The sequence below is a fragment of the Salvelinus namaycush genome, chromosome 3 (genome assembly GCF_016432855.1).
Source record: "Salvelinus namaycush isolate Seneca chromosome 3, SaNama_1.0, whole genome shotgun sequence".
Taxonomy (NCBI): Eukaryota; Metazoa; Chordata; class Actinopteri; order Salmoniformes; family Salmonidae; genus Salvelinus; species Salvelinus namaycush.
In genome coordinates this window covers 45,872,940-45,891,442 of record NC_052309.1, presented here as the reverse complement: position 1 = coordinate 45,891,442, position 18,503 = coordinate 45,872,940, and the positions used below count along the sequence as shown (strand labels likewise).

At 42.1% G+C, this 18,503-nt stretch overlaps 1 protein-coding gene across 1 annotated transcript in view; it reads right to left on the bottom strand.

The window, feature by feature from the left end:
- LOC120043891 (kin of IRRE-like protein 3) overlaps nt 1–18,503 on the bottom strand; it is a 203,504-nt gene that overhangs the window by 98,826 nt on the left and 86,175 nt on the right. The window contains exon 5 of the mRNA XM_038988494.1: nt 17,619–17,769. Coding sequence (XP_038844422.1) covers nt 17,619–17,769 — 151 coding nt within the window. The remainder of the gene's footprint in view (nt 1–17,618; nt 17,770–18,503) is intronic.

Here is an 18,503-nt window from a genome sequence, read left to right as displayed (position 1 = left end):
GTTACCTCTGGTACTCCACGCAATTCCAGCCAGCACCGCTCGCAGGCCTGATGAAAACAGCAGGGATTTAAATCAGCCACAAGCCCGGGACTATCTGCGATCGCAGCTACAAGGGCTAACCGTGTCGTGGACTTTTTAGTGTCTGTAAAACCAAATTGACTCCCCTAATAGAGTAAGTGGATTCAGGTGTGTGTGTGTGGTTTGTCTGTCTGTCTGTCTGTCTGTCTGTCTGTCTGTCTGTCTGTCTGTCTGTCTGTCTGTCTGTCTGTCTGTCTGTCTGTCTGTCTGTCTGTCTGTCAGTGTGTGTTTGTGTGAGAATATGTTTGTGTGTTAGCACAGGCACGTGGTGAGCGTGTGACCCCAATCGAATGCAGATGGATTCAGTTGTCAGAGTCAGATATGTGTGATTGCAAGAAGCAGCTTGTTAACAACTGTATAAACATTGTTGCAGTGGCTGGAGTTTGATGCTATCCTGATCCCCGGTAACACATTTTCACACAGCAGTGCTTAAACCGGTTAATTAAAGATTCACTCAGTCAAATATTGGAGATAAAAGAGCAAAACAAAGCAAACAACAAACATAGCGGAAAGGGCTCGTTAATATTCTCCTCTGTAATGGCTGATATTTTCCATTCAGATTAATTGGAGCCTCGTTTCACTTGCTAATTGCTACATTAGAAATGTACGCAACTTTTTAAAGAATACCCGTGATGAAGGACCGCTCCGGATGAAAGTAACTAACACATAAATGAAGCAAACAACAGTGTTCAGACGAATGAACTGAATGTGCCTTCAGTTGGGAGCGATGTCTCCGCCAGGGTCCTTTTTCGGGCTGTTTTCAAAACAAATCACACTTAGTTAAATAATCTGCTGCTGAAATGACTGAAACGGAGTGGGATTGTGAAAATACAATAGGCTGTATCCAAATGACCCCTGGCACTAGCCTAGGCAGCCTCAGCAGCCCCAGAAGCACGCCAGAGATGGATAGCGGGGGCCCGGAACCATCAAACGCTCTCTCACTCTGTAACTCTCAAAGTGCTTTAGATGTGTGCAGCGATGGGGCCCATTCTGTGCTGCTAGTTCCAAAAACGCTCTCTGGGATTTTCTTCAAAAGTACCTCTGATCTTTGATATAAGCAAATGGAACTCTTTCACTTTGACTTGTGTCGCCTTGATTGTGTTTGACTTATCAGGAAAAGGTTTAGAAAGTATACAAAATTACCTCCTGACCCTTTGGCCAAGGGGAGATTATAAAAATCTATTTATGTAGCTTAGTGTGTTTTTCATTCAACAGATCTTGCCAGTGCATTATTGGTAATTGTCACATTGGTATAAGGATCGGGAGACAGGCGCAGGAATGCGTAATACATTTTATTTTATTATTTCCCCAAATTACAGCGTGCCATGTAAAGACACTGTCACCCCCTGACCATAGAGAGCCCTCGGGGTTCTCTATGGTGTAATAGGTCAGAGCGTGACTAGGGGGGTTTAACTTCTTTGATATAGGGGGCAGCATTTTCACTTTTGGATGATTTGCGTGCCCATAGTGAACTGCCTCCTACTCTGTCCCAGATGCTAATATATGCATATTATTATTACGATTGGATAGAAAACACTCTGAAGTTTCTAAAACTGTTTGAATGATGTCTGTGAGTATAACAGAACTCATATGGCAGGCAAAAACCTGAGAAAAAATCCAAACAGGAAGTCAGAATTCTGAGACTGGTCGATGTTAAAGTCATCGCCTATTCAATTCCCTGTAATATATGGATCTGTTTGCACTTCCTACGCCTTCCACTAGATGTCAATAGTATGTAGAATGCTGAATGAAGCCTCTAGTGTGATGTGGGGCCGGATGGGAGGTGTTTCGGTCATTGGTCTGGCAGATTGCCAGTTCTTGCTCACGCGCTTTCCTCATGATATCGCCTTGCGTTCCATTACTTATACAGACATGAATGAATGCTCCGGTTGGAACGTTATTGGATATATATGATAACAACATCCTGAAGATTGATTCTCTACTAAGTTTGACCAGTTTATTCGACTTGTAATATAACTTTTTTAAGTTTTCGTCCGACGTTTGCCTGCATCTGCGCGAGCGTTTGGACACGTGTACTACACATGCTAGTAAAAGTAGCTAATTAGTCATAAGTAATGGACATTATCGAACAAAACAACGATTTATTGTGGAACTAGGATTCCTGGCAGTGCATTCTGATGAACATAATCAAAGGTAAGAGAATATTTATGATGTAATTTCGTATTTCTGTTGACTCCAACATAGCAGAGAAATGTTGTTAAATCTGAGCGCTGTCTCAGATTATTGCATGGTGTGCTTTTTACGTAAAGTTTTTTTTTAATCTGACACAGCGGTTGCATTAAGAACAGGTGTATCTTTAATTCTGTGTAAAACATGTATCTTTCATCAAAGTTTATGATGATTATTTCTGTTTTGAGTATTTGACGTGGCTCTCTGCAATTACTCCGGATATTTTAGAGGCATTTCTGAACATGGCGCCAATGTAAATGGAGATTTGTGGATATAAATATGCCCATTATTGAACAAAACATAAATGTATTGTGTAACATGATGTCCTATGAGTGTCATCTGATGAAGATCATCAAAGGTTAGTGATTCATTTTATCTCTATTTCTGCTTTTTGTGACTACTATCTTTTGCTGGGAAAATGGCTGTGTTTTTCTGTGGCTATGTACTGAGCTAACATAATTGTTTGGTGTGCTTTCCCCGTAAATCCTTTTTTGAAATCAGACATGTTGGCTGGATTAATAGTTATTATAGTTCTATGTTGGTGTGTGAGTATGGTTCCCAATTGGAGGCAGCTGAATATCATTGCCTCTAATTGGGGATCATACTTAGTGTGTCCCTTTTCCCACCTGCGTTTTGGGATATTGTTTTGTTTAGTGCCTATGTGCGCTATGAATGGCACGTTCGTTAATTCTTTGTTTTTTTGAAGTTTCACTGTAATACATATGTGGAACTTTACTCACGCTGTGCCTCGGTCCATTTATTTATTCGACGGACGTGACAGAATATCCCACCACTACAGGACCAAGCAGTGTGCCCAGGAGGTAAAGGAGAGTTGGACATGGGAGGAAATACTGGGTGGATGCGAGACTCTCGCCAAGGAGTATAGGACGACAGCGACGACGCCGGGGTCCATGGCCACAAACAGCCCAAGGGCAACCTCAATAATTTTTTTGGGGGGGGGAACAAGGGGGGGTCGGCTGAGCAGAGGAGAGAGCCAGAGACCTCTGGGAGTTGATGGAGGAGTTTGAGGAGGGATACTGGAGAGAGGTGTTGGCTAGGAGTATTCTGCAGCGCACTCGCCCTGAAGAGCGTGTCGTCAGTCCAGTGAAACCTGTGCCGGCTCGACATACCAGGCCACCAGTGCGCCTCCCAAGCCCGTTACGTCCTGTGCCGGCTCCCCGCACTCGCCCTGGAGAGTGTGTCACCAGCCCTGAGTCTCCAGCTACGGCGTCCAGTCCCGCTCCAAGGCTTGAGCCTTACTCTGCGCCGGTGCTCAGTCCAGGCACGGCGTCCAGTCCCGCTCCATGGCCGGAGCCTTCCTCTGCACCGGTGCCCAGTCCAGGCACGGCGTCCAGTCCCGCTCCATAGCCGGAGCCTTCCTCTGCGCCGGTGCCCAGTCCAGGCAGGACGTCCAGTCCCGCTCCATGGCCGGAGCCTTCCTCTGCGCCGGTGCCCAGTCCAGGCACGGCGTCCAGTCCCGCTCCATGGCCGGAGCTTCCTCTGCGCCGATGCTCAGTCCAGGCACGGCGTCCAGTCCCGCTCCATGGTCGGAGCCTTCCTCTGCGCCGGTGCCCAGTCCAGGCACGACGTCCAGTCCCGCTCCATGGCCGGAGCCTTCCTCTGCGCCGATGCTCAGTCCAGGCACGGCGTCCAGTCCCGCTCCATGGTCGGAGCCTTCCTCTGCGCCGGTGCCCAGTCCGGGCATGGCGTTCAGCCCGGCTTCATGGCCGGATCCGCGGTCCGAGCGGGTGCTACGTCCCGCACCGGAGCTGCCACTGACGCTAGTTGCCCACCCTAACCCTCCAGTACGCACCTTTGGGGGGGGGGGGGGGGGGGGGGGGGGCTACAGTCACGCCCTGACCATAGAGAGCCCTCGGGGTTCTCTATGGTGTAATAGGTCAGAGCGTGACTAGGGGGGTTTAATAGTTATTATAGTTCTATGTTGGTGTGTGAGTATGGTTCCCAATTGGAGGCAGCTGAATATCGTTGCCTCTAATTGGGGATCATACTTAGTGTGTCCCTTTTCCCACCTGCGTTGTGGGATATTGTTTTGTTTAGTGCCTATGTGCGCTATGAATGGCACGTTCGTTAATTCTTTGTTGTTTTGAAGTGTCACTGTAAGAAATATGTGGAACTCTACTCACGCTGCGCCTTGGTCCACTTATTTATTCGACGGACGTGACACAAACAAACATGTAAACAAAACACACAGAGTTGAAACCCAAACAAAAGAGTGAGGAGTACCTCGAATAAATAAAAGAAGCGCACACTTATACCACACGGGACGAGACCTGTTATCATCTACACAATACAAGTGGCACGAAAGCCAGAACAACACAACACAGGTACTCACATGCACCAACGGACATTGTAACAACAATGGACAGCCCAATGGAAACCAAAGGGCACATATATACTAATCAGTGGGAATAGGGGATAGGTGTGCGTGATGAAAGTTCCGGAGGGATCCGTGACAATAATAACTTTCATGGATTAAAGATGTTCATTAATTTCCCATAAAAATAAATGGGATGCTTGTTATTCCCCCGTAAAGGCCTTGTAGGAAGCTTTGCTCGAATATTACAGGTAAAAGATTGACAATTTACTCCCAGCTCCAAAGATAAATAAATAAGCCCCCAAATCTCCCAAAATATAAAGCAGCCACTTAAAAGCAAACATCCTTAGGTCAAGTCTTAACTCTTTTCTATATGTTGAAGAAACACTCTTATATTCGTTTTTTTTATCCAAACACTTTTTATGAAGTACTTTTATGAGGACAGAGTGATACAGAAAAAGCCATATACATTTCAGTCCGAGAGCAGTTGCATCAATTTAATTTCCCATGACCACCATGGTCAGGTCAGGTGTGTTAAGGGAGAGAGAGCTGTAGCCAGGCTGATAAAAGTACAGTTTAGGCTAACTAGGGGATCTCAAGATGCCACTCTTTGAGGAGTGTTATACTATAGCCCTTCTAACGGCACTTGAGTTATCCTACTGGAGTTTTCCATATGGGCTCTCAGCTGGACTTTACTTCCCAGAATACCACTACCACCTGAGGGGGCACGAGACACAGGAGGAACCCCTGAGGTGTTCCCCTAGGCTCTCAGCTGGGGCCAGTTCAGTTCAACTGCCATGGCTATATCGTGTGAGAGATTGGGGATTCAGCTGCAGATCACTCCAGTCATATGCTACTTCTGACCTCTGCCAAACTCTCACACGAGCCCTATACACCATATATCAAAATATATCAAAATGTGTAGTGCTAAAACGAGCTATCTATGTGTTGGCATGGCTATAATAGTTTATGGAGATTAGAAAGAGGAAAGCAATTTGTGTTATATAGAATGTACTTTTGTCAGTCTTGAAAGGGGAAACGTCAATGTAAAGTCACGTGACGGGCGCTGATTTTAGCGATTGTGATTGCATTCGCACATCGCTTCAATGAATGATTGCAATGGCGCAACACGTTTCTATTCCTATTTCCATAACACCCTCACAGTATCTCCTGCCCCTGTTACACTCTAGAGTTGAGTTCTATCATGTATGAGCAGTCAGCAACCATCTTACAAATGGGTGGGAGTTTAAGTTGTGGACACTGCGTTGACTCATTGGCCGAGACACGGCAGCAAATGGAGGTTGGCCAAAGAAACAAGTTGACATGCCACAAGACATACGCATCAAAGTCTGGAACATCACTCGTTTCCATCAAGGCCAACCAATCAAACTTTCCCTCTTTGAAATATGAAGATGTTGTTTTACCATTGTCAGTCTGCTGTCTATTGTGGTTGAAGTACACACAATTGGAAAGCAGAAAATAAAAACAGCTAAATCAAATTTTATTGGTCACATAACCATATGTATTTGCTATCTTGAATGGCTGCTCTTTTCCATGTTGTTACCTCCAGATATCTTCTTTATCTGTTGGAGGATACCTGGTCCAGATCATTGTTGTGCTGTTTGCTCCCATTGCTGACTTTGTTGAAAGAAGAAACACTTTTTTTTAACAAACTTTGTTGAGGAGCTCCGAACAGGGTGGAGTGGGCGTATGACATTATTGTTACCTTAGCTGCTTTTATTTACTGCTTTCCAATTGTGTGTACTTCAACCACAATAGACAGCAGACTGACAATGGTAAAACAACATCTTCATATTTCAAAGAGGGAAAGATTGATTGGTTGGCCTTGATGGAAAAGTTTGGGAGTACAAGCTACTGTTCGGGAACAATGGAAGGCAGAATAACAACACCGACAACAATTATAAAAAGACACTTCTAAAGATAATTATGTTCAAGAAAAATGGTTGTCGAAAAGGTCTTGTTGTTGCTTGATTCTCTGTTAATGTTTTTGTGCTTGTCATTCTTATGGAAATCAAACGCCTGTGCTTTTCAAAGTTGATCCACCTTTGAAGACTGCCTCAATCTACCCCAGTCTGTTGGTTCCAACTGACTTGAATATCGGTTCTACATTCAAAACAGCAGATACCTGTGGGCCGTATTTCTCATTAACAGTCAAATGCATTTCAATCAGAAAACACATTTGCACGTCGGACAGATGTTCTATTCATAATGCCTTATGTTGCAGGATTCATCTTCTTTTTTTTAAACACACCTGCAGGGTTTGCAAATTAGATAGCAAACAAAGAAGGATGGGCTGGAATGACAAAACAAATAAAATTCCACCCACCTTATGAAGGCTAATGCACCGTTTGAAAAGAGGGAGAGGTGGGGAACTGTATAATGAGAATGACTGGGAGAGGGGTCTTCATGTGTTTGTACATAATATCCTGAGGGTCTATTTTAATGTGACCAGATGCAGATTCATAAATGCTTAGTTGCAGATGACAATATTACATCCCATATTAGTCATTCCATTGGTGGGAAGGGGGGCAAGGGATCTTCAGCTTTAAAGCTGAATTTATTTTAAAAAGCCAATGACTAATTCATTTGCCATGAAATCTATGACAATGCAATGATGAAGGTTATGACAAAATTGGGCTCACAGGCTAAGTCACCCACAGGCACAAACCTTACCCCCATGAAACTCACCTATCATGTTCACTTCCTTAGGAGCCTTCTGTCAAAAAACCTGTGAAGTTGCTAATGGGGAGGTTATTTACATCTGGTGAATGTAAATGTATGGGGATATTTTAGCGAGAGCTAGCAGACTCCTGGGAGAGACTGGGCAGCTTCCTTCAGCTTGATGAAGCAGTTTTCTTACTTTAGCTGGCAGAGTGAGTGTGTCTTTGCTGTGAAGAGATACATTGTGTGTGTGTGTGTGTGTGGCTATGTAAGAGAGAGAGAGAGAGAGAGTGCGTGTGCGTGTGCGTGTGCGTGTGTGTGTGTGTGTGTGCGTGTGGTTCCCAGTGGACACAACACATCTGCATTTGGCCATTAATTACACCCCCCCCCCCCCCCCCCCCCCCAAAAAAAAGAGCCGTATTATTGCACTGCTCTTATCCACTACATGCAATTACTCCTGGAGGCCCTCGGACTCGCGCCCTTCTTGTGCATTGATTCTTGCAGATCATTGTGGTGTCACTCAGGAGAAAGCCAAGGAAAAAATTAAAGGACCTCTCAAAAATAACGTCTTCGTTTTTTGGGGACGAGAGAGCAGTTTTTTTGAAGATACTTTCTGTACAGTATCAGCAATGGGTACATACAGAGTGCTTACTGTACTGCAGAAATGTACATGAAGTGCTTAAATACAGTTGAAGTCGGAAGTTTACATACACCTTAGCCAAATACATTTAAAGGAATTTACAATTCCTGATATTTAATCCAAGTAAAAATTCCTTGTTTTAGGTCAGTTAGGATTACCACTTTATTTTAAGAATGTGAAATGTCAGAATAATAGTAGAGATAATTATTTATGTCAGCTTTTATTTCTTTCATCACATTCCCAGTGGGTCAGAAGTTTACATACATTCAATTAGTATTTGGTAGCATTGCCTTTAAATTGTTTAACTTGGGTCAAACGTTTTGCGTAGCCTTCAACAAGCTTCCCACAATAAGTTGGGTGAATTTTGGCCCATTCCTCCTGATAGAGCTGGTGTAACTGAGTCAGGTATGTAGGCCTCCTTGCTCGCATACACTTTTTCAGTTCTGCCCACAAATGTTCTATAGGATTGAGGTCAGGACTTTGTGATGGCCACTCCAATACCTTGACTTTGTTGTCCTTAAGCCATTTTGCCACAACTTTGGAAGTATGCTTGGGGTCATTGTCCATTTGGAAGACCCATTTGCGACCAAGCTTTAACTTCTTGACTGATGTCTTGAGATGTTGCCTCAATATATCCACATAATTTTCCATCCTCATGAAGCCATCCATTTTGTGAAGCGCACCAGTCCCTCCTGCAGGAAAGCACCCCCACAACATGATGCTGCCAGCCCCTTGCTTCACGGTTGGGATGGTGTTCTTCAGCTTGCAAGCTTCCCCTTTTTCCTCCAAACATAACGATGGTCATTATGGCCAAACAGTTCTATTTTTGTTTCATCAGACCAGAGGACATTTCTCCAAAAAGTACGATATTTGTCCCCATGTGCAGTTGGAAACCGTAGTCTGGCTTTTTTATGGCAGTTTTGGAGCAGTGGCTTCTTCCTTGCTGAGCGGCCTTTCAGGTTATGTCGATATGGGACTCGTTTTACTGTGGATATACTGTAGATACTTTTGTAACTGTTTCCTCCAGCATCATCACTAGGTCCTTTGCTGTTGTTCTGGGATTGATTTGCACTTTTCGCACCAAAGTACGTTCATCTCTAGGAGACAGAACGCGTTTCTTTCCTGAGCGGTATGACGGCTGTGCGGTCCCATGGTGTTTATACTTGCATACTATCGTTTGTACAGATGAACGTGGTACCTTCAGGCGTTTGGAAATTGCTCCCAAGTATGAACCAGAGTTGCTGAGGTCTACAATTCTTGGCTAATTTCTTTTGAGTTTAAAGGTAGGCCTTGAAATACATCCACAGGTACACCTCCAATTGACTCAAATTGTCAATTAGCCTATCAGAAGCTTCTAAAGCCATGACATCATTTTCTGGAATTTTCCAAGCTGTTTAAAGGCACAGTCAATTTAGTGTATTTAAACGTCTGACCCACTGGAATTGTGATACAGTGAATTATATATTAAATAATCTGTCTGTAAACAATTGTTTGAAAAATTACTTGTGTCATGCACAGTAGATGTCCTACGCGACTTGTCAAAACTATAGTTTGTTTAGCAAGAAATGTGTGGAGTGGTTGAAAAACGAGTTTTGATGACTCCAACCTAAGTGTATGTTGACTTCCGACTTCAACTATACAAACTGTATGTGTTCGATATGGGGAGTGTACCTGTTGTTTATCCACTTTACCGGTACAGCAAGGTCCATAATTGGACAGCCTCAATCTCAGCAGGACGTACTGTCCTAATATGGACACTCTATACAGTAGTACTGATACCACTGTGCATGTATTAATAAGACTGTATTTGTAGTAGACTAAAATCAAACAATGTGATTAAAGGCCACTTTGATAGTGACGGTTGTTTCTACAAGGGTTTTAATTTCATGTTTTAATTCATTATTGTATTAGGGTGGGTGCCAGAACAAATAATGACATTGAAAGGATGCATGCTCAGGTACAGCCCATTAGCTGCCCACCGATTAGACACATTACTTCGCTAATAAGCAAGGCAAGGAGATGATTGGATGCAATAAACCCCCCTGTTCATTTGTTTGTCTCCCTACAGAGGAGAGAGGGTTCAGATGCTGCTTACTGTTGGTTACATGGTATTAACAACAAAAACTATGTGGTAACAACGGATACTTTTTCGTACTTACTTCAAATAACACAATTAGTTACTTCTTGTGTACCAAATAAGCGGAAGTGTAATTACAATGCAACTATGAATTGATAAGTACCTGGTAAACAGCGGGCTGGAAAATAAAATATTTTTTCCCCCTGCTTATTGTTGTGTATTGTATTGATGGGTCGTTTGCGAACGAAGGTCTCTGTTTGAACAGATCTTTTTGGTGAACGTCAGAAACTGAAGCACATCGGTGAAAGAGCTGTTCATTTGGCTTCCTGATTTGCATACTGCTAGTACTGCATTTTGAGCTCAAAACAATATTTTTTTGCAGATAAAAAAATAAATATCTGAAGAGGGTGAATCCTCACTGATACAATAAATAGTGGAGAGTGTCAATCTGGTCCATGCCAATTTTTTCATTACGTACAAAATATATATATTTTGGCTGTCGATCTAATAATTTGGCCAAGCAAAATTGTATTTAAACGTGCATTTCACAATCTGACATAATGGTAGCCTAACTTTTGGGCTTTTTGTGGTTCTATGGCAAATAAAGCCAAATGAAAGACTTGGAATGTCCATCACTAATGTATTGGGTTTGTGTCTCAAAGCATCATGGGAGTTGTGTGTATTGAGATGATCACGTTCTAGATAAATGGTTGATATGATTCCTGTCTCCCATCTCATCATTATTGAATTGTAATAAAGACATAGTAATGAAACCCATGAGATATAACAAAAGATATGCAACGAGTAAGTCTGAACCTACAAGATCTATTCTGTCTTAAGAAGTGGGAGGTGTTTCAGTCATTGGTCTGGCAGAATGCCAGTTCCTGGTCATGCGCTTCCCTCATGATATCGCCTTGCGTTCCATAACTTCTACAGACATGAAGGAATGCTCCGGTTGGAAAGTTATTGGATATATATGATAACAACATCCTGAAGATTGATTCTCTACTTAGTTTGACCAGTTTATTCGACCTGTTATATAACGTTTTGAGGTTTTCATCCGAGTTCGCCTGCATTTGCGCGAGCGTTTGGACATGTGCACTAAACATGCTAGCAAAGTAGCTACTTAGACATAAGTAATGAACATTATCGAACAAAACAACGATTTATTGTGGAACTAGGATTCCTGGGAGTGCATTCTGATGAAGATGATCAAAGGTAAGGGAATATTTATGATGTAATTTCGTATTTCTGTTGACTCCAACATGGCGGAGAAATGTTGTTATATTTGATTATTGCATGGTGTGCTTTTTACGTAAAGTTTTTTTTAAAATCTGACACAGCAGTTGCATTAAGAACAAGTGTATCTTTAATTATATGTAAAACATGTATCTTTCATCAAAGTTTATGATGAGTATTTCTGTTATTTGACGTGGCTCTCTGCAATTTCTCCGGATATCTTGGAGGCATTTCTGAACATGGCGCCAATGTAAACCGAGATTTGTGGATATAAATATGCACATTATCGAACAAAACATAAATGTATTGTGTAACATGATGTCCTATGAGTGTCATCTGATGAAAATCATCAAAGGTTAGTGATTCATTTTATCTCTATTTCTGCTTTTTGTGACTACTATCTTTTGCTGGGAAAATGGCTGTGTTTTTCTGTGGCTATGTACTGAGCTAACATAATTGTTTGGTGTGCTTTCTCCGTAAATCCTTTTTTGAAATCAGACATGTTGGCTGGATTCACAACATGTGTAGCTTTAATTTGGTGTCTTTCATGTGTGATTTCATGAAAGATAGATTTTTTTATAGTAATATATTTGAATTTGGCGCGCTACATTTTTTCTGGCTTTTGGCCAAGTGGGATGCTACCGTCCCACATATCCCAGAGAAGTTAATGCCACCCTTTACCAAACACCAAAAAACACACACCACCCCATCCATCTCAATACATCCACCCATACCCACACACTGTGCCTTCTGTCTGCTGTTTTCATCTCCACCATGTTGAATTAGTGCTTTTGTGTTCCAATTAGTTATATTTGAAGATAGATAGAAAAGCGCTAGTATTGGTGTCTTTCATTATTTGCCTCTTCTATGAGAACTTTGTAATTTTTAGAATAGCCATGGAGTAGTCTTTCTGTCTCTGAACAATTGGTTATCAAAATACAGTTTATCGACTACGAGAGCTATGCGTTTCCCTTTCAATCTATTTTCCTTGTAAATTGGATACAGAACTTCCTTCGGGAACTGGTCATTCATGCTTATTTTCGTGCCAGCAAGTCTTTTACCCAGGCTTTTAACCATTGTTTTATCTTTAAAGGAAGAAAATTTGTCAACTACTGGGCGTTCATACCTTTGCTCTCTCTGTCCGAAGCGGTGTATATGTTCGTGTTGGATTTTGTTGATAGCTTCGTGTGGGATCTGAAGCGCTGTAAGGAGGAACTCTAACGACACATTCAGGAACTTCTCCTTCTTTCTCTTGGATAGATTCTCTCTCATGGATCTAGTCTGTATGTCAAGTAAGTCTTCTCTCAGAATGATGTTCTCCTTTTTAAGTTCATTAACTTCGGTTTCAATCTTATTGACTGTCCCTTTTAACTTGTTTGTGTCTTTCTCCAATGTCGCAGCTTTTTCGTCACTCATCTCGAGTTTTTCGTCACTCTTTTTCGTCACTCATCTCAGGCCCTATAAATGCACAGGCAGAGATTTTGAGCTTGCAGGCAGACACTGGAATATGTTTCTGAGTGACAGAGTGAAGGCTTGCATTTTGTTGTGGGACTGGAAAAAAATGCCTGGAATGTAAAATAACTGGTTATTAAAACCTTTTCTCAATAGGGGGTGCTGTTGGCACTTTGTAATAATTTCGTTCCCAAATTAAACTGCCTCGTACTCAATTCTTGCTCGTACAATATGCATATTATTATTACTATTGGATAGAAAACACTCTCTAGTTTCTAAAACCGTTTGAATTATATCTGTGAGTAAAACAGAACTGGAGTTAGAGCAATTTTCCTATGAGGATGTGAGAATGCGGAATTCTGCTGGCTGTTCTGAGGTCGGTTTATAAATTTGCCTGTCTTCTATTGGTTGAGATGCACTGCATACGCCTTCCCCTGGATGTCAGCGAATAGTGAGAATTGAAATGGAGTTGCTAGGCAGATCTGAGAGCTTATAAATGGGCTGGCAACGTGGGGTTCCCCCTTTCTGCTCTTCGCCCTGACGCAAAAAGGACCTCTGGAAGTCGTTCTAGAAAGCTCCCGTTATAGCCCTTAGATATATCCGGCTCTGTTTTTATTCGATATAGGTGTTAAAGACATCATAATGTTGTTATTTTAAACCAAGTTATATCAGTTTATATCAGTATATTGCGATTTTCGGGTATTTATTTGTGCTGCGTTCTAGGGACTTGGGCACGTCTGGCCCACATGGCTAATGTTTACTGCTAATTCCAACGTTGAAGACTACATTCTACAACCGAGCAACGATTCTTTTGGACAAAGGACAACTTGCCCAAGATTCTGATGGAAGCTCATCAAATAGTAAGAACTATATATGATGTTAATTCGTTGTTCTGTTGAAAAATGTAAAACTCATATTCCGCCATTAATCTCGGTGCGGTCTCGCTTTAACGCACGCTGTATGTCGTAGTAACGCTAATTTTAAAAATCTAACACAGCGATTGCATTAAGAACTAATGTATCTTTCATTTGCTGTCCAACCTGTATTTTTTAGTCAAGTTTAGGATTAGTTACTGATTAGATTAGGTGCCTCTCCCAAGATTTCTCCCGACATATTGTTGGCAGCTTGGCTACTTTTCTCATTGTATAACCACGATTTGTGCCGCTAAATATGCAAATTTTCGAACAAACTCTATATGTATTGTGTAATATGATGTTATAGGACTGTCATCTGAAGAATTCTGAGAAGGTTAGTGAAAAAATTTATATATTTTGCTGGTTTTGTCGCTATCGCTATTGTTGACCTGAATCAATGCTGTTGTGTGGTTGGCTATTGTAGTAAGCTAATATAATGCTATATTGTGTTTTCGCTGTAAAACACTTAAAAAATCTGAAATATTGGCTGGATTCACAAGATCTTTGTCTTTCATTTGCTGTACGCTGTGTATTTTTCAGAAATGTTTTATGTTGAGTATTTAGGTAATACACGATGGTCTCTGTAGTTATTCTAGTTGCTTTGGTGAGAGTTGTGATGGTGGCTGCAATGGTAAACTATGATTTATACCTGAAATATGCAAATTTTTCTAACAAAACATATGCTATACAATAAATATGTTATCAGACTGTCATCTGATGAAGTTGTTTCTTGGTTAGTGGCTATTTATATCTTTATTTGGTCGAAATTGTGATAGCTACCTATGCAGGAAAAAAATGGTGGGAAAAAAAAGTTGTGTCTTTTGCTATCGTGGTTAGCTAATAGATTTACATATTGTGTCTTCCCTGTAAAACATTTTAAAAATCTGAAATGATGGCTGGATTCACAAGATGTGTATCTTTCATCTGGTGTCTTGGACTTGTGATTTAATGATATTTAGATGCTAGTATTTACTTGTGACGCTATGCTAGGCTATGCTAGTCAGCTTTTTTACTGATGGGGGTGCTCCCGGATCCGGGATTGTGACCAAGTAGAAGTTTTAACTGGTTCCCCTGTTTTTAAAATAACGCTTCTGTTCCGGAACAGTATGGATCACTTTTGTTCCAGGTTCCGTTTCTGTTCCTTGAAAAATGTCAATTTTTTCCGGTTTTCGGTTCTGTTCCCTGAACTGGTTCCAAGCCCTGGTACAGACCATGAAACATGCATTGAACGCGTCTCAGGGTCAAGGGATATTGCACCAACGCTTGAACAGCATCCTTCTATCCTACATGGATTTTATACTGTAGATATGTGGTATTGGTGGAGTAGGGGCCTGAGGGCACACAGTGAGGTGTGAAATCTGTGAATGTATTGTAATGTTTTTAAAATTGTATAAACTGCCTTAATTTTGCTGGACCCCAGGAAGAGTAGCTGGGGAGCCATAATAAATACAAATACAAATACAAGAACATTCCTCATTACTCATGAAGAGAGATCTACACACAAGCTTTGACCTTCTAAAACCTCCGAACGCAAAAGAGACATTGTGACGTCAATAGGAGAGTCAAGTCAAATGTTGTGAACTGAGAGCAAAGGACAGCCCTTTCAATCCAAGAGAAATTGTCTTAGCCAGGAACTACCTCAATGGACCAAAGTGGGTTGCTGCTACAGACATTGCTCAGACTGTGTCCTACACTGTTAAGACTGCATAGAATGTCATCTGAAAAAGGCACACAGATCCATTACTGTTGAGTAAAGCCACACCGAAAGAACCGCCAGTCCTGTCTGGTCCAGAACTGCTACTGGGTGACACCTTGACCCAGTAGTGGCTCACAGGCACGTTCTCAGGACACTGAATCAGCCGCACCCACTCAAGGATGTGACGAGACTGTGACACAGGCTACTCAAATGCCTACACCACAGTCTAAAGACATTGTTATTGAGAGTCACGTTGATCACCGTTACCCTACGAGAGATAGACGGGCACCAAGATACTTGCTTGTAAGTTTGCTCATAATTGTGGTTCATAATGGGGACAATTTAAGTAGGTCGGGAGGAGATGTGGATTGGGGTTGTGCCGAAGAGCATCATGGGAGTTGTGTGTGCTGAGATGATTGCATTCTAGATACATGGTCTACCATCTCATCAATATTGAATTGTTATAAAGATGTGGCCATGAAACCCATGAGACATAAAACTCTACAGTGCTCCTTTCTACTGCATAGTGGATCACCACAGATATTCAGGTGGTCAGGAACACATTCACATAGACAGAGAGCTAGGAATCGCCAACTAGACGGGCCCCATGTCCCAAGCTAACCCTCCTCCCCCGTGTTTGTCTGCCCTCTGCCCAATGCATTATGGGGCATGTGTTTGTGTGTGTGTGCTTCTTTCCACACCGCCCGCCACCGTCACCCAAACCAGCTGCCTCTCATCAATATTAACTGGCTACTGTGACAGTAGGGCGCCCCTTGTGGCAGTCAGCGCCCCCCTGAGGACCCCTACGAGCCTCGTGGCCTCTTCTCCTCGCCACGCGCTGTCATCACTTATTCATCCAACACCTGTTTCCATTCCCCCACCCTCGGTAACAGGGGAGCCTGTGGCTAGTGGCTTATGTCTGGCTTTCCACTTTTCTAAATTGCTTCCTTGTGTTTTATTTTACCCCCCCACCCCTCCCTTTGCTGCTGAATGCGCATGCAAAGTGAAACAAGAGACACATTTAGGTGGGCCCACGCAAATGCCCAATTGCAAATCAGTAAGGTTAATGCTGAGTGCTAAAGGCAGACCCATCGCTCAAGCTCTTCTCAGTCTGTTATGGCGGGGGGGGTGGGGGGGTCCTCATCTCTCACATTTCCATCCTGAGGAGAATTGATTCCTACAGCTTTGCCATGCCAATAGAGTGTGTTACTCTTGGGGGGGCTTTGTTCTTCCACCACTATTGGTGTATTGGGGAGAGTCCTGTCCTCAACTCTGCATTGTTGCAGTTCATTCCTATCAAACGAGCTCCGCTTACGATCGGTATCAGATTCACCTTATTACCCAAATCGATTCGAGCACAAACGGCATCACTATTGCTCCAGTGTTGCTGCTGCTGCCTGCTAGGTATATCTTTTATTTCAGGCAAACTCAAGGTTACCCAAACAGAAAGAGCTAGAGCTGAATCAAACATTTGTTTTTATACAGCAGTTGATTTGCCGCGAGGGAAAAATGTGCCATTGTTTTTCATGACAAAACGATTAGGCCCCTCTCTGGCAGTACACGCAACAACAGCTAGTCAGTTAGCGCTCTTGTTTCTGTCTCTCCCCGTGCCAAGGCTTGGGGAGAGGATTCCTTTTGGATGAGACACAAAAATAAAAAGAATGCACGATGAGGAAGAATGGAGCTGTCAAACGTAATGAATCCTTGAATAGTATTTCAGTTTTATTAGTCAAACTTAATAGCTTTGAAGGAGCTGTGAGGGATGCAAAAGCCCTTTGTTCAAAATCCCTAACTTATGGCAAATGGTTTTAGTAATCAAATAATACCTTCTGACAATTGCATTTTGTTCCTTCACTATTCGGAAGGAATCTCTTTTGATAGTATTTTTGTATAAATGATTAGTGGCAGGTTGAGCACAAGAAAGAAAGAAAGAGAAGTGCACACAATGGCCGCACACACAGGAAGAATCAAATAGAAAACACTAACATTGATTTTCATTGGCTGAGACCACGACATCAAACACATTATCTCTTCCATTGTGCTCCCAGACAACATCAAATATGTGAATTATTCTTTGAATGGGAAGTGCTGCAATTAATAGAATTCACATTTCGACAGTGTTTGTTAAAACCCAGCCTTGGACCCTCCAAAAGACAATGTTAATAAATATTGGAGATGTTGGGTTAGCATGTGCAATGTTAGGGGTAGAATTCTGCAGTAGAAATAGGATAAAGACAGTGTTTGATTGTTCAAAGAGATATACCAATCGATGAGTTTAGTGTGAGCTAGTGTGAGATATAGGGCGCTGTACTCACGTTGGATATCGATGGTGACAATGGCATCTTTCCCATTGGGCAAGGCCTTGTTTGAGGCCCGACAGGTGATTTGTTGGCCTGTCTCGATGTTGGAGGCAGAGAGGTAGAGTGAGCTGACTGTACTCTCCCTTCGCTCGTCCCGCAACAGTGTCTGAGGAAACAATGCAAGACCAGAGGTCGCTATTATCATCACAAGATGTCTTATTTAAATGACATTTACACTGTGTTCATTTAGCATCTTTATCCAGAGTGACTAGAGCAACTAAAGCAAATAAGGCAAGCACACATCACTGCCATTGCAAGTAATACAGTAGGTGGGTAGCAATCGATTTACAGTACATCATGCAATATATACAAACTGTATGACCTCATGAATCTCAAGAATGGCTTGCCCTGAATTACATAGTAATAACGTGGTAGTAACATATTTGTAATTACATATTATAGAGTTTAGTTGTACATATCTTGCAGATTTCTGATGTCATACTGGACAGATGGAATCAGTCGTCTCTCTATCGTTTGCCTCCACTTGCATGCCTTGATATGCCAAGCCAAGTCATGATCTGACTCAAAGTGTGTTTTTCCAAAACCCAGCTTCATCCTTGGATGAAGATGAAACATATTGGTTCTCTGTCTCCAAAATTATTTATCCTGATGCGTCTAAAATGGAGCTGTTAACAGATTCAGATGAATCAAAAAGACTTGACATCCTAACAATGTGACGTGTACTCAATATGATGCAATCATTATCAAATGTGACACATTTCAAATGTTCTATACAGATGCTGATACTAAGTACTAACAAAGTAGCTATACACTCTCCGTGTCAGTTATTAACCATCAAGATCCCAATATAATTATTTTCCCAAAATAGTCCTCTCTTTT